The sequence below is a fragment of the Lactuca virosa genome, chromosome 5 (genome assembly GCF_052849685.1).
Source record: "Lactuca virosa cultivar CGN04683 chromosome 5, Lactuca_virosa_CGN04683_v6, whole genome shotgun sequence".
Lineage (NCBI taxonomy): Eukaryota > Viridiplantae > Streptophyta > Magnoliopsida > Asterales > Asteraceae > Lactuca > Lactuca virosa.
This window is the reverse complement of record NC_136430.1, coordinates 418,792,987-418,811,080: the sequence shown is the minus strand read 5'-3', so window position 1 is coordinate 418,811,080 and position 18,094 is coordinate 418,792,987. Positions and strand designations below refer to the sequence as shown.

The 18,094-nt window shown below is 31.8% G+C and overlaps 1 protein-coding gene and 1 non-coding gene across 2 annotated transcripts; one reads left to right on the top strand and one right to left on the bottom strand.

Annotated features, from left to right (window-relative positions):
• Positions 1–2,865: 2,865 nt before the first annotated feature.
• On the top strand, positions 2,866–2,972 carry LOC145117957 (small nucleolar RNA R71). Its single transcript, XR_013712948.1, has one exon. It is a non-coding gene; the product is annotated as a small nucleolar RNA R71 (small nucleolar RNA).
• Positions 2,973–12,940: 9,968 nt separating this feature from the next.
• Positions 12,941–13,750, bottom strand: LOC145114050 (uncharacterized). The gene has a single exon (XM_079050061.1). It carries the CDS (start codon positions 13,748–13,750, stop codon positions 12,941–12,943), a length of 810 nt encoding a protein of 269 aa, XP_078906187.1.
• Between the last annotated feature and the right edge of the window lie 4,344 nt (positions 13,751–18,094).

The window sequence follows — 18,094 nt, the reverse complement described above, 5'->3', positions numbered from 1 at the left end:
TGCATATAATCGATCCAATAATGTGGTTGGGGTTTATTCCTATGACAATCCTAAGCATAATCCAGTAACATGAATAGGTATAACATGAATTTTAGGGCAAAATTTCATCAGTTAAACTAAACACAATCCCTAGCCCTTTATTCAACTATTAAAGCAAAATTAACCAATAGATTTAAGAAAGAATTACCTTAAAGTACAGATTAGGTAAGCAAAAATGGACTTTAGGTTGTATATGGTTGCAATTGGAACAAGGGGGGACCAGGAAAAACAGCTTCACTTCGTGGGAATAAAGAAGTGATTTAGGTCAAAGTGGGTTCTGGTCTTTAATCTGTGGTCACGTGTGTTTCAACATTCACGTCGTGAGCTTTAAATGACTCACGTCGTGAGTTTTTATGGACTAACTTATTGGGCCATTTAATTAATCAGAAAGTGGGTTGATATATTTCTTGGGCTAAAAGAGCCTGGTCTCGTATACGCTTATGGACTCACGTCGTGAACCATACGTGTTCACATCGTGAATTTTGTCTGATCAACTTAATTTTCAAATCTTTTTATAATAAAACCCAAATTTAATTACCACTTAATTTATGGACCCACACTTAATGTTTTTACCATTCATAGAATTACTTAGATGATGAGATGATTGATTTTCCTAAAAACTAAAAATGAAAAGAAAACTAAAATGAAAAGAAAGTTCAAACCGAGCTCGGGTTGCCTCCCGAGAAGCGCTTCTTTTTGATGGAGTCATGAGTCGGACTCCGTGCCTCCTCACGTTGAATTTTTCGGAGGGTCCATCACCAACTGAACCTTTTGCTCCTTCCATCGCCTCTTGTAAGCTTGAACTCGTCGGATATATGCTTTTTTGGAATTCTCCTTTTTAGCTTTCACCTCATTTGCATCGAGCTTTCTTTTGGTCCCCTTATTTTCTAATTTTTCTTCATTGTTTTTAAGCTCCATAGAAATCTTCTTTTCTTCCACAACTGGACTCGTCTCCTTAGAAGTAACCTCGTCTTTATCACTTGATAAATCGTCGCTTTCCTTGCTTACCCAAGAAGTTGGTTTTGTATAGGCAATAACCTCAACTAAGAATGGGACGGATGCTCTTGGTTTTGTTCGTTTGACTTGTTGAATTGTTTTAATTTCTTCTTCCATTAACTTCTCTAATTCTGCAAGTTCGTTTTCTTCTTCAATATTGAAAACCTCATCTTGAACATCACTCCCTTGGAAACCATCTTGAACTCCAAAAGTTTCCTCTTCATCTCCAACTCTCAAAGTGAGCTTGGATTCACGAATATCAACCAAGGCTCTAGCAGTGTTAAGTAGAGGGCGACCAAGAATAATGGGGACATCGGGATCTTCTTTCGAATCCATAACCACAAAATCAATTGGAAAAACGAATTTCCCAATTTTTACTAGAATGTCTTCTACAATGTCGCTGGGTTGTGTCACTGAACGATTAGCCATGTGAATTGTCATTTTGGTAGCCTTCATCTTCTGAATATTCAGCTTTTGATAAAATGAATAAGGCATCAAATTTATGCTAGCCCCAGAATCGGCTAAAGCATAAGTTTTCAGATTGTTCCCAAACTCACATGGAAGAGTGAGGCGTCCAGGATCTCCCATCTTCTTTGGTAACTCTCCCAACCCAATACAACTTTCGAGCTTTGCTCACTAAGAACAACCTTGGAATTTTTCTTCAATTGTTGACGAGTGTCCATTAATTCTTGTAGGAACTTCGCATATTTGGGAATTTTTTATAATTATTCAATAAAAGGAGTATTTATTGGAATACCCTTTACGTGTTTAATAAACTCCAGATGCTCTCGTTCCAGTGGGTGAAGATTAGCTCGGGACAGAAATGGTAAAGGAGGACGATATACCGGAACAGTTTCAGAATTTTTTTGTTCAGACCGGGACCACATCTTGAGTTTTGAAGGCTCACGTCGTAAGTCTGGTGTTTCAGCAGCATTTTTATTTTCGAGCTTTGACTTCTTCGGCTTTGGTTCGGATGGTTTTGGCTCCACTTCCAATGCTTCTAAGAACTCAGAGATGGCCTCTTCTTCAGTCTCGATCATCATAACATGGGATTGAGCAGTTTTATCGCGAGATTGTGGGGAAAAATTTTCGCTTACCAAAGTTGTTAATTGACCAAGTTGAGCTTCGAGATTATGGATCGATGCTTGATGATTTCTTAATGAAGCTTGCTGGTCAATCATCATTGTCTGCTGTTCCTTCATCATAGCTTGTTGTTCTTTCATCATCTTCATGTGATCCTTCAGTGCTGCATCGGTATCATCATGTCTTTTCTCGGAAACTTCCATAAATCGAGTTAACATGTTTTCCAAGTCAACTTTCTTCTCGGCTGGTGGTTGTTCCTTTTGGTAGAAGCCTCGTCCAGTCTGCCTATATTTCTCTTCATTCTGCTTCTTGTATTCATCATATGGCAGCCACTATTTCTTTGGTTTTCTATAGTCTTCATCATATTTATCCCCACTAGAATAGCAAACTTGAGCCTTTTTGTTCCCATATTCTTCCAAGTGGCAGTCTCTAGTCAAGTGTGGACCATTGCATCTTTCACAACCAACTCTAATTGCATGAAATGATTGGTCCATTTGGGTTAATCTCCGGTCCATATTATTTAGCATTGCCATCATAACAGCCATCTCTTCAGAATGTGCACCCCCACTGCCTTTTGCTCCATCTTGTCTTGGGTTGTGGTACTCACGAGAATGCTTCGCGAATTCTTCAACTAACACCTTAATCTAATTTGGATTTTTCTTCGTAAGAGGTCCTTGAGAATCAAGGAGTTGCCTTGTCATGACATTGACCCCGTCATAGAATATTGACACTTCTTGTTGAATGTTGAGGTCATGTTGAGGACAATTTCTTAGTAACCCTTTATAGCGTTCACACGCCTCATAAAGTGGCTCCCCTGGTTGTTGCTCAAAATTGGCTATCGTCTTATTGAGTTTAGCTATCTTCGATGGTGGGCAAAATTGTTCAAAAAATTGCTCGCGCATCTGGGCCCAAGTAGTGATTGCACCAGGTGGAAGTGCTTTCAACCAATCTTTTGCAGCTCCCTTGAAAGTAACGGGAAGCATCCTTAACAAGACTGTGTCTCTAGTGACATTTGGGACATTGAAATAGTCTGCAATGTCATTGACCTCATCAAGATGCTTAAAAGCATCCTCATGATCCTTCCCATAAATTGGAATATCCTTAAGTGCAGTAAGGATGTGTCCTTTCAACTCAAATGTGGCAGTGGGAGGAATTGCAGGTTGTACTAACCCCAGACCAACATCGTCTCTAATTCGCTTCTTGTAAGCTCCCATGGACATCTCTTCAATGTTCGCCATCTCGTTTTCTAGCTCGTCTTCGAGTTCACTCGTATATAGTCCAAACTCGGTCTCAGATTCGTATTCAGATTCTTGTGGATTAGGTATTTGATCAAAACTTTCAACTTTGCTCTTGTCCTTTGAAGATGTGCTTGACTCTACCGTTTTCTTCCCTGACTTTATTCCAAAAGCTGATTTGAAGGACGACTTCTTTGGTGTTTGATCTTCTTTCACGTTCTTATTCGTCTTTTTGTGAAGGGCCGACTCTGGATCTTCAAGTGGTGGCACCAAAGGTGTTTTGGAACCTCTGGTCATTAACTACTGCAATAAAACAAAAAATAAAAATGTAAAACTGAACTAAAACGGAAAAACAAAGAAAAACGAAAATCTACTGGACTCACGTCGTGAGCTTAACGCTCACGTCGTGAGTTGAGTACTGAAACAAAAATCTAAGCTGAAAAAGTAACTTTTTGCAGGTTTTACCCCACAAAAAAGATCGATTAACCTAAAGCAAATAAATCAACAATCAAATAAGCCGTTCCCCGGCAACGGCGCCAAAAACTTGATGCGTGCAAATAGCTACACCTAATTTTATATTTATAACCTAACTAACTTAACTAACTAAATTGCACCTAGGCAGTGTACCTAGTCAAATTATAGAATAGTTTAGGTAAGTCGGGTGTCGATCACAGGGAACGATATTGACTAATTAACCTACATACTATTAAATTAACCTACTTTTCTAGCAAAGTGGTTGTTTTATATAATTTTGCAAGTTTAGATGAACTTAATTTCTTATCACGAATTCAATCAATAAACAAAACACTTCTGTTAGTTTGAATCCACTTTCTCTCAATGGTTTACAAATTAGTTATGACAATTCCTGTTGGTTACCAATTAAAATAGTATTAGCAATTCAGTTCTAAATTTACTAACATTAATTAATTCATGTAGATTTATGTATGTTCACACATAATTTAACACATAATCAATTATTAAATAGAATTGGAGCTATGTAAGATTGATTTGACAAACACACTTATGGTCATAATATGAGTTCTCTAGCACAACCTAATTTAATAATTCAATTCCTTAACTAAGATTGGTTCGATCTTAGCTCTAATAACCTAATGTTTATTAAATTACTAGGTGTTCCAATTCATGCAGAATAATGGTCATTAACTACACAGAATAAGACATTAAAGCAATCTAATTATTGAATCAAGCTTGCTAGGTAAACCAATCAAACACAATACATAACCAACAAGCAAGGTCTAGATTAATTAAATAAAACCATGAGTTCCAGCTTCATCTAGCTAACAGAAGCAGCTAGATTTAGCTGGACATGCTAACAAATAAACATAAACAAACCATAGTCAAAAACATATTTAAATGTACCAAACTATTAAGCTAATTATGAGCTCTTCTTCTTCCTTGGTATGTAAACCAACTTACAGGCCTTCAAACTCTGTAAATTTCGACTTCTGAAACTCTCCAAGTCAGCCAAAAGCTCCCCAATCGTAGGGACCAAGCCCTATTTATATTTTATGAAATTTCCGTACTCACGTCGTGAGCAAGTAAGCCTCACGTCGTGAATACAGTAGATATCCGTGTTTGACAAGGAGTCTGATCCGCGATGCTTATCTTCTGGAATATCACGTCGTGAATTAAGCTGATTTCGTGGGTATCTTTTTCTTTTATTCTCCAAGCCTCCAAAGTTCCAAGCTTTGTCGATTTTAGTTCCTTTTCTTCAAGAATGCTTCTATTTGGCTGCAAAGTACAATTTAAACTTATAAGTATCATTATTCAATGCAAATAACCAAAATATGTATAAAAATGTACTTAAATATTACCTAAAAACATGCATAAATATAGCAATATCAGAAGTCTTCAACACCATCATGCTTCTTTGCTACACCCACAATAACTAACTGAAGTTGGTGTGCAAAGCAATGCACATAATGTGCTGAATCATTATCTTGTAAAATCAAAGCTTTTAGATCGTTGAATGCACCTCGCATATTAATTTCCCCATCGTAACCTTGTCCTCTTACCTGATAAAAAAATATATTAAAGATTAAAGCGAATAATATTCAATTAAAGTTCATAATAAGGAAAAAAAGTTGTAATTACCTGGGACATACTCAACTTGTTACGTGTAAAAACTTCATCTATGGCCGCTTTATGAGTCAAAGAGGATGTATCCTTCACGTGCACAACTCCAATGAATATTTCTTTCACCACTCCAAGGTTGTCGACATATCTCAAAAATATAGTCAGTTGTTCTTTTTTTTATACATCATTAGATTCATCAACCAATAAAGCAAACACATCTTTACCAATTTCTTTGCAAATACTTAAAATTATCTTTGTTGAAAAGCATTCAATAATTTGCTTTTGAGTCCTCGGGCACGTCACTTGATTATTTTGAGGAGCATTTTCTAAGGTAACATGACGAATGCCTTCATTATGATCTCTCATGAAAGATAAGAACTCAAAGAAAAGCCCTCTATTAAGGGAGTCACTCGATTCATCATGACCCCGAAGTGGTAAACCATTTTTCAATAAAATTTTACAACACTAAATTGAAGCACCTAAATGAAGTTTATAGTTACTCTCCTCAATTTTGGTTTGCTTCTTGAAGGTTGCACTAATAAATTGTTTTTCTTTCAATAAAAATTCACAATTTTCTCTTGCTTTGATGAAAACTATCAATACCACCCATATGATCTCTTAATGATTTTTTTTTAATTTCAAGTATCAAAACCTTGTGAAACAAATGCATCTCTCCCAATTTGTTTTCCCACCATGTCTCCACATACATAACAAAATAAAGTTAACATTAGAAGGATTCAAACAGTTTTTGCTTTCGTTTTACTCCATTTCCTGTCACTAATCTATGTTATTACCAGGATTGAGTTTTTAATGATTAAATTTAAGAGTTTGACTTGATGTTTTGAAATTTTTTTTTCTTAGAATTATGTGTAGTGATTCACATGTAAATAACAAGTGAAAATCACATATGATTCACATGTAATTCACATATGAATCACATGTAATTCACATGTAAATCACAAGTTAATCACATATGGATTGCATGTAAATCACATGTAAATCACACGTGAATCACGTATGAATTACATGTGATTCACATGTAAATCACAAGTTAATCACATATGAATTACATCTATATGCACATGTATTTTGTATGAGTGTTCTTCGTTAATTATTTTTTTTAAATTTTCTTGTGAATTTCACATTTAAATTTTAAATGATATAATCACATGTGAATATGACACTATATAATCACATGTGAATTTTACATGATATATGCATATGCATTTTTGTGAGTGTTTTTTGCAATAATCATTTTTTTTGAATTTTCTTATAGAATTGGAAGAATATGTGGAAAATATTGAAGATGTGAAAATGATAAATTGAAGAAAATATGACCATCTTAACACGAAGAAAAGAAAACACTGAAAATTTTTAGCAATTTTTATTTTTTATATTGTATTTTGTATCGAATAAAATACTTGTATTATTTGTGTTTATAGATTAGTAAATAAAAATGTGTTTTTTATGCGTATATGCACTTGAAAAAAAAATGTATATATGCACCTGAAATGTTTATATTTTTTGGTTAAAAAAATTATAGTATTTTTTTAGTTATTTCAGTTTTAAGATTTTTTTGTAGATTTTTAAAAATTTACTGTTTTTAAAAAAATTATAGTTTTATTTTTTTTAAAAAATTACATTTTTTTAAAAAAAAATCTGTATTTTTAAAAAAAATTAGAAATTTTTTATTTTTCTAAAAAAAATCAAATTTTTTGATTTATTAGAATAATTTTAGACATTTTTATTAATAATTTCAATAACACAAAAACTTAAAGATTAAATGAGATTGTTAAGATGACGATCACGCCCTTAATGAATTAATTTTGATCTAACAGTCCACATTTAGTTCTCGGGTTTTCAGGAATCTATGAGTTCTCAACGGATCACACACACACACACACACACACACACACATATATATATATATATATATATATATATATATATATATATATATATATATAACCAATATCAAATAAGAAAGAAATTTTGATAGGAGGGTAATAAATTTTGTATATACATATTTTTAAGCGAAAAAACAATATATATATATATATATATAACATGTATATAAAAATTGTATTTTATAAATTTGGTTCGGTTTCGGTTTTTATTAGTTTTTATATTTCCTAAAACTGAAACCGAATCCAATATTTCGGTTAAAAAAAAAAACTCAAACCCAAACCATCGTTTTTTCGGTTTTCAAGTTCGATTTTGCTCACCCCTACCGTTAATAAACTATACACCGACTGACTTTATACCAATAAAGAGAAAAATAGCAACTTAAATAATTAAGTTATAAACATAATTTAAGCTTTAGAGATAATATTTATTTTTGTAAACATACCGGAAACAAAGACTAGATTGTGTAATGTTAAGAACGAAAAAAAAAAAGTTACCTAGTTGAAATGTATGATCCCATTTTGCGTGGTTAGAAGAATCAAAAAATTGTTTTCATCTTCAATCATAAATCAAACTTGGGTAGAAAATAATTCATCATGTTAATTAAAAGTAATATCCTCCTAAAAAAGTTTTTACTAATTAACTAAAAGTTTAAAATATAATATCTTAAAAAGAATCAAAATATAACATTGTGATAGAAAAAAATAATAATTCCATAATACATAAATAAATTAAAATTAACCCGATATTAAAACTTGTAATAAAAAAGTAATGGGAATAATATTAAAAATAATGAACTTTAAGTGGGTCAAATGGGAGGAACCCTCGAAAACCAACCAAACCCAAATAAAGAAGGAGAAGAAAAGAAAGAAAGGAGTCATCGTGCTTTCCATATAAATCCAAAAGTCCGGGGCCTTCAATTCAAAGACAAAAAAGACAGTCAATATTGTGGAATAAAATGCAACTTTTTGACTAAACTAGGTACACAAGAAGGACTACATACATATTAACATGGGATAATCAAAGTATACCACGTTATAAAACGAGAGATTTAACAAAGAGAAAAAGATAAATCAGCAATTTTATTTATCAATTCTGTATGAGTTAATAAAAAATTAGAGAGTTTATCATGATAGTGACTAATTTCGATATCGTCTGTGAAATTATGTTTGCTATCTGCGCTAACGAATAGTCTGTTAGGGAGTGTGGTGCACTTAAAAACATTTGTGGCATCTCTTTTTTCAAATAATATCTGTGAGATCATAAATGTTATTAAGAAAGTATTAACTATCGCATATGTGTATATGGTAGATAATCGTGGTGGTCCGGTGGAAGAGGCTCCGACTATTCACTGATTCAATCAAAAGTTGGTGGGAACTGATCTAGTAGAAAAAGTCGATCAGACTCAATCTTGCGGAAGAAGAAAATGCTTCGATAAGAACTAATCTAGTAGGAGAGAAAGAAACAATCATGCATGTATTTTTGTCTCTCAGAGTGTTCCTTAATATCCTAGTGACCCTACATATGTTGTATATTGAATACTAGTACAACCATACAACCACAAAATCATTATGCCGATCCAAAAACTTATAATACCTTAGTGATGATAATGTTGCTACATGTGGCAATGTTATTCATACACATGTGACAATGATGGTAAAGATGATGCTACAAATATTAGTAAAGATGATGCTACATATTACAACAGAAATACTTCTGTTGGTGGATGATACGAATTTGCTTCCTTATAAGGATCCAATAGACTTTTGTATATTGTTAAAGACACCCATTAATCCTATAGTCAATGTTCCTAACAAAATGATTATCTATCAAACAATAATATAAATTTAATATTATATTTATGGTCCTTTACTTATATACCATTTTCTGTTTTTCTCTCTTTAATTTTTAAAATATTAAATTAACATCACTTACAATCTTACCTACGAGAACAACTAAACCCACTAAACAATCAAATATAATTAATATTACATGTATGGTTATATATATATATATATATATATATATATATATATATATATATATATATATATATAGTTGTTTTTCTCTCTTTGATTTTCATCCTTTTTAATTTTATAATAGTTATTTTTCTGGGTCGAGTTTTACTCCAAGTCGATATTGATTGATTATATCGGATAGTGGTTTTTTTACATTGCTGACAAGAATGGTGTAAATGTTTATTTTTTAAGAAAAGAAAGGTTTGTTGACATACTTTTCGTTTGGCATGGCCCGTAAAATATCTCATATGGTGGCGATTATGTTAAATTTTATTTACAAAAATTATATCTAATACCTTCATCTTGGTCAGGTTGACGTAACTACAAATCAAAACAATCAAAACGTTCTATTACATGTGAAATCATGTATAAATTATGTTTGAATATGTAATTTGATTAAGTACACCACTTAATTGTTGTTATTATTTATGTTGATCTACAAAGAGCTCATCCACCAAATATAAAATTGTTTTTGATAATAAAATAAATCTTGTTAATATTTTTATTTTTTATTTAATTTGTTGGTGTAACATTTTTATTTCATCATTTTCGGTATATAAAAGAAAAGAATACAATTTGTATTAAAATAAAAACGACAATAAAAAATATTATAAATAAATGATTACTTTTGTAGTTATATCAAAGTAAAGGGGAAGAAATGAAAATGTAAAAGGAATCTGTAAAATGAATATATACGTTTAGAATGGTCAACGCTTGTCATGTCAAATAAACATCATAACAATTTCGGGTGTGAATAAAATCCCCCTCTTGAAAATAATGAATCTGAAATTTAAAGGACAGATGGTGAATGCACATACACAAAAACACCATTCAACTAGTCATTTTGTGGAAAAATGGAGGAAGACATTCTAAATAATAATGCATCTTTAAAATCAAAGAATATTGAAATAAAATGTCTATCTCTTTTAGCAAAAGTCATTGATTTATTATGTGATAAAAAATTTCAACTATCTCACGAAAAGAATCATTTTCTTTGATTCTTTCATTTTTATGTATATATAATATAAGGATTTGGATATTTATCCAACTCATGCTACTAACGTTTGTGTTTGCTCTATTATTCCGCTCCATCCTAGTCATGGAAGAGTTATGGGCACGTAAAACAAAAAAATATGTTGATTGGGTACATACATACATACATATTACGTTGAATGCTCCACTTATCTAATCTAATAAATAAATATCTTTTTTGTCATGTGTCATTTTTCTCATTCATTTTGACACATAATATTTTCTTGTAATTTTGATTTACTTATTTTCCACTTGTTATTATGTAGTGTTTTTCAATTTTTAAAAAATTCCATCTAATACTATTAATATAAATTTATTAAGTCGTTCGACAATTAATTTTCCAATACCTAAATTTATGCCAATAAACACAACAAATATACCATTTTTTAAATATTTACTTCCTAAAGTTATGATTAATATTTATTACGAAAGTTTACTTTAAATAATGTTTAATGTTTATATATTGATATTCAACACAATTATGTAAAATATGTCAATAGTTTTTTTATTAATATATAATGAATTAATTAATTATTTCCAATTTCGTTTGTATTTTTTTTTCTAAATTTACTTTAAAAAATATTAAATGTTTACATCTACATATTTAATATTTTTTTAATCAACTCATGTAGTACATGAGTGTCACATTTCTAACCTAATAAATAAATATCTTTTTGCCATATATCCTTTTTCTTCTTCATTTTAACACATGATATTTTCTCGTAATTTTGATTTACTTATTTCCACTTGTTATTATGTGATTTTTTTTCAAATTTTAAATGTTACCTAAGACTACTAATATAAATTTATTAAGCCTTTCTACAACTATCTTTCCTTCGCCATAATGTAATCCCTAAATTTATGCCAATAAACACAACCAATATACTATTTTTTAAAAATATTTTATAAGCTTTTAAATTTTTTTAAAATGACACCTAGACTACTAACATAAAGTTTATTAAGACTTTCTACCAAAAAAAAAAAATTTTTCTTACATTATTTACTTTCTAAAATTATGATTAACATTTATTTTGAAAGTTTACTTTAATTAATGATATTCAACACAATTATTTAAAATATTATTTAAAATATGTCATATAGTTTTTTTTATTAGTATAGACTGAATTACTTAATTATTTCAAAATTCATTTGTATTTTTTTTTCTAAATTTACTTTAAAAATGTTAAATGTTTTCACATTGATATTTAATTTTTTTTAATCAACTCGTGTAGTAACCTATTTTACAATAAATAATAAATATAAATACCATTCTATTTCGACAAAAAACTTGATCAAAACAAATAAGATACAAACATGCGGAATAAATAAATAAAAAAGAAACCGTTTTCCGTCATGAATCGACTAATGAACTACATAAACATAAAATCAACCGCAAAAATTAACCAATAAACACACTAACATCGATGTACTAAACTGGTTCTTATAAGTATTAGTTCCATGAAATGCTTAGTTTTAACTTGTTCCTCTCACCCTTACCGAGCTCACTCACACGACACTAATTTTCATGCTACGAAAACCTGCTAGAAGTGAAGTTTATTCCTCTAAAATAATTAATCAAAGCACTCAATAACAAAAACAAAACCTATATAACATCACATTTTAATAAAAAATTTTGGCTTTTCCAATAAAGAGCGTCTTCGATAAAAAATTATTATTGAAATGCAATTTTCCATTTTGTTTTTTAATTAATTTATTAGCTGTCTAGACGTGATTAACATGAAAATTCTAAGTGGGTGTGTTTGGCCACCAGATGGCTTCAAAATTAGTTCAGGACTTTTTATGATAAAATATAAAACTTAATATTTTAATCATTGTTAGCCTATTAAACAAACACAAACAAAAAATCAAATTCTTTACCTTAACCTACAAGTAAGCTAAATGCCCCTCCATCTTGATATTTCCAGCTCCATTCAGAATATTGTTTTTTATATTTTATTTGTTATTTATTTATTCTCAAATAAATTTTAAGCATTTACATAACTCAAACTTAATATTTTAATCATTGTTATACTTTTTTGTTATTTATTTATTCTCAAATAAATTTTATGCAACAGTTGGAGTATTAACGACAAGAGCAATAATTGGAGTACCAACGATAAGAGAGAAAAATAAAGATAAATTTGTCACGAACCTAAAGATACAATAATTGTTTATAATATACAATCTCACAAAAAGAAAAAACACAATCAAGATATGACAAATTATATTATTTTGTATGAACATCAAGTAAAAAGTACAATTTTTTTAATCTACTTCACCCTTTGCTAAGAAATCATATTTTGAAAATTAACTCCGGAAACGGATTAGCCCAAAAATCAAACCTAACAGAAAAGAGAAAAACAAACCGTAAAAACAGTTGCTTTTACCGGTTTGCAAAAAAAAAAAAAAAAAAAAAATCATTTACGCATGTGCCACGTAGGCTCAACAACTTTTGATTTGGTCAACGGTGGGTCACAGCCTGTTCCCCGTCGTCAACAAAGCTTTCAGCCGATCATGCGGCTCCGGCAACCTGTGCTACGCTGATATAACGGTCCAGTTTCCAGATCGGCGGCCGGAAGCGAATCGATTCATGCCTCCTAAAGCAGGCGGATCAGGCAGCGTCGATGGTTCACTGTTGATCGGTTTTACTGTTACGCTGCTTTTTCTGGAGAACGAATTTTCTGATTGTTCGGTACCTTTCATCGACGATTTGTTGTTTTTTCTCCGGCGGTAACCTTCAGAGCGGAATAACGACGTTATACGAGAGACGATGCTGGTTTTCTGTACTTTACTAGTTTTCTCTTGTTGATTTACTGCTTTCGGCGGTGGTTGAGTAGCTGATGCAATCGCAGACGTCCTCCTGCGGCTGCGACGCCTATGCGATCTGACTCTACCAATACACGAGACCTTCGGCGAAGACGGCTCCGTCACTGGCACCACTCCTGGCGCCCTACCGCCGGAACTCGACCGTTTAGGGAACAACCGTACGTTCGCCGGGTTGCACTGTCTGCGTTTTGAATCAATATGAGTGTTCTTCTGCGTCTTCGGCAAACCGAGAATCGCAGCTTTTGATTTCATGTTGACAGAAAAGCGCGCCGAGTTCGAATTCGTGTAGCTTGGATTAACACTCGGATTCAGATTCTTCGAATTGGAGTTTCCTTTCTTTGATTCCTTTCTCTCTAAGAAAGCATTACGATCGAACCAATCGAATTCGGAGTCTTTTGATAGCCAGAATGATTCCGGTGGGACGAATTCAGCACAGTACGTAATATCAGGATCTCCTCCCTCCGCCAGATCACCGTCGCCACTGCAGTCTACCGGAAGTACTGTTTCTGTATCAGGCATTCTGGGTTAAGATATTTTCGGAGTTTCGCAAAATATATGCGCAAGGGACGAAGATCCCAAAGGAAGAAAATATAAAGAAGGGTTTCAGATTTTCAGCCTTTTAGGACTTAGGAGTCTCCGCTCCCTCTTCCTTACGTACAAGTATTAATGCATAACGAACAAGTGTTAAAGCAGCAGTGATCAAATTTAGAAATATTATTAGTAAACAAACTTTTATTCAACTTTGGACTTTTGAATTAATAGTAAATAAATCTGATTTTTAATATAACTTTTGTCATATATTATTCATACAACAAAATTGATTCTTTTAAATAAATATAAAATTATCTAACGTTATACGTAACTAATTTTTTAGTTTTAATAATGTTGCAACAATTTATTTGGATTATATTTGAATACGTTTTTTTTTTTAATCTGAAAATCCATTTCACAGAGATTCTGTTGGGTTATAATTAATAGTACTTGATACATTCTTAATCTTAAATACAATATTACAACTGTATCAAATAAACAAAGCATACTTCTTATCAAAATTTAGTTTTATTATTGTTTATTTGTTTCTTCATTGATCATAATAAAATATTGATGATATTATACCAGTTGATAAAAAATGAATTGTTTTATGTAAAAAGTTAATGACAAATTTCAATTTAAAATTAGAAAAGATTCCTAATGTTTGATCTCACTCTTGTCCCACTTATATGGAAAAGGAAAGATTTGAAGAATTTTATGTAAAATTAATTTTGTTTGATACTAATGGAAATATTATTAGATTAGATGTCTAAACTCATAACTATAATTAGTATAAACTTGAACTGATAGTAGTACAATCATTTTGGATTGCCTTCGATCCTTACAATGGACATGATATTTTGGAGAGAAAAAATGATTTATTTATTTGATTAATAAATTAAAATAAATAATTTATTAATATATTATATAAAAAAAAAACAATAGCCTACACCCTACCACACCATATCCACAGCAGTTAAAATTTGTTTGATACTAATGGTATTTTTGAATGAAGAGAAAAAGTTATTTCCCTACACCCTACCACACAATATCCACATGGCTATTTATTTATTTAAAAAATTATTATTATTAATATTATTATTTTAATATAAATATTTTAGCAAGTTTAATGGTTTATTATACAAGAAAATAAAAGTATAATAGTATTTTTGAACTAAATGAAAAGTTTGTTAACCTCTAGTCATTTTTCCTTAAAAATAATTTTCTTAAGAGAAAAACTAGACATGCTTTTAAATAGGCAAAATAACATAGCAAAATTTATTTATCTTTTAGTGACTTTTCTCCCTTCTAAACATTGGTTTGGCTGGTATTTGACATGTTCACGGATCACTATAAAGTATAAACTACATCAATCCCAAATAAGACTAATTTGAAGCCTATGCGTAAAAGTTTAGAATATCGCTGTAAAGTTGTCAAATGAATGGTCTTTTATATTATATATTTTTGTGTTTCGTATTTGGTGTTTCTTTTTGTCACTAAAATTTTTGATAGCTTTATCCAACATTGTATGACAACTAAGAATCGTTCCATAAAGATGAACCATTTAGAATATTTCCATCTCTTAATGGTTTAGAGAAAGAAGAGTTTTTTTTAACCATTCTTAGGCTTTTAATTCGCTCAGAGATTGTTCAGAAAAATGTATCAAACACGTTAAATGTTGATCGATTCTAACATCTAAATGGTTTTATTAAGACGTTATCAAATAGGCCAAAAATTTTGAATATATATATATATATATATATATATATATATATATATATATATATATATATATATATATATATATATATATATGACAAAACTTCAAAAATGGTCCCTGTGGTTTCACAAAATCTGAAGTTTGGTCCCTAATTTACAAAACCTTACGGATGGTCCCTGTGGTTTCAAAACTTTTAACAAACGGTCATTTTCGCTAACTCCGTTAGCTTTTGGTCGTTAAATGAAGGGCATTTATGTCCTTTCACAATCACAGGGACCATTTATGAAGTTTTGCCTTATTTTTTTAAAAAAAGAAAAAATATAATTATTTAATATTAAAGGGTCCCACCTCTCTCTCTCTCTCTCTCTCTCTCTCTCTCTCTCTCTCTCTCTCTCTCTCTCTCTCTCTCTCTCTCTCTCTCTCTCTCTCTCTCTCTCTCTCTCTCTCCGTGTAAGTCTTCTTCCTAAAAAGAACACACCCTTTTAAAAAACTTTGAAGCAAATTTATCAAAGAAAATGGATTCGAACTCTAATTTCATATCCAACTTTAATTTCATATCTAATTTCATATACAAAATTAAACATCTCTCTCTACCGTGTTCATCTTCATCTGATCATCATCTTCGTTATGGCGAAGCTGTGAAACAAGAAACAGCCAACTTGGGGTGTGAACAATTGATGTCATTGGGGCATTTCTACAAATAGTTGGTGTGCAACTTAAGAAAATCACCATGAAATCCTTGTTTTTACTTCTAATTGAAATCCAAATTGGAGCTGAACTCAATACACACAGATGTATAATCAAAGAAATTGAAAATATACACATAAACCCACCTTCTCTCTCAATCCTAATCCATGAAATCCTCTTGATTCTAATAACTATTGCACCAGAACTGGTACCTAAATCCACCCACAAACCTTCATTCAATTCTTGACTCTGCTTGATCACATCTTCCAGCAGATCGATTATTAACTCGGTTTCAGGACTTCGATCAGATCGCCTTCTTCGACACTCAGAACCAAATCCCCCATAAAGAGTAAAGATCATCCAAGTAAGCTCTTAATTGCAAAACAATGTTGTGTTTGGAGTCGTTGAGGGTTAGTAATGGTTTTGGGTTTTCTAGAGCATCTTCGATCAGCCAATTAAGTCCTCTGTGTAAACTTTCGGAGTCTGGTCCGTTATCTGAATCTATGAAAGATGAACCGACAAATGACACTAAGGTTTTCGCCCAATTCAGCCATTGTTGTAGGTCGGATAAGGTTCCGCTGAAGGTGGGTGGTTGGAGAAATAGGGGGAGGTTAGGGTTTAAGGCAGTGGGTGCATGGTAAACGAAAACTGATGAAGAAGGAAATAGAGCCATTGGGGGTTCTTGATGTGAATGTAGTTGAGAGAGAAGAGAGTCGTGCCAAGCTCGAGATATTCAAAACCCATATGAAATCAAGCTTGTGGAAATATGAATTTATGTGGGGGTTGCTTCAAATCGCAAAAGGATGCTCTCTTTCTGTGTATGAAGAGTGAGAATTGAGTGAGGTTTTGGAGTTTATGATGAAGTGAAGAAGGAGGGAGGAGATCAAAAGGGTGTGTTCTTTTTAGGAAGAAGACGTACAGGGGGGGGGGGAGAGAGAGAGAGAGAGAGAGAGAGAGGTGGGACCCTTTAATATTAAATAATTATATTTTTTTCTTTTTTTAAAAAAATAAGGCAAAACTTCATAAATGGTCCCTGTGATTGTGAAAGGACAGAAATGCCCTTCACTTAACGGACAAAAGCTAACGGAGTTAGCGAAAAGGACCGTTTGTTAAAAGTTTTGAAATCACAGGGACCATCCGTAAGGTTTTGTAAATTAGGAACCAAACTTCAGATTTTGTGAAACCACAGGGACCATTTTTGAAGTTTTGTCTATATATATATATATATATATATATATATATATATATATATATATATATATATATATATAGACAAAATTGCAAAAATGGTCCCTGTGGTATGCAAAATTTTGGGGTTTTAGTCCAAACCCCGAGTTTTTTGGATTCATGGTCCTTTTGGAGTGGGTTGTATGTGAAAATAGTCCCTCCGAAAATTGAAATGACTATAATACCCTTGTGGTATTTATTTTTCATTTTTCTTTCATTTTTTTTAAAATTTAAAATTTATTTAATTATTTTAACAATTAAAAATAATAATTGAGGACCCACGTCTCTCTCTCTCTCTCTCATTTTTTTGGGTTTGTTGTTCACCCTTCCAGTTTTTTGGTTTGATTGTGTCCTCATATTTTGAATCATAAGAAACATACACTTAAAATCTCCATGAGAGCTCCACCCAATTGTTTCCTCCTTCACCAGCCTCACCTTCATCGGTTAATCCCAGCAAACACCCCTTACTTCTACAAGTCGCCTTAGCGACGACCTCCTCTCTTCTTCGATCTTCACCTTTCTTCCCATCCCATCAAGAAAGCATCCATCAAGAAGCCGTCCAATGTTACCCTCCACTGTTGCTGAAAAAGAAACAAGTGTGTGAGTTATTGGTTCGTTTTGGAAAAAGAACAGGGGTATGGAGGACGACCTACTGATTCGGATAATCGACATTGGAGCCCTAACTTCGATTCTCTATC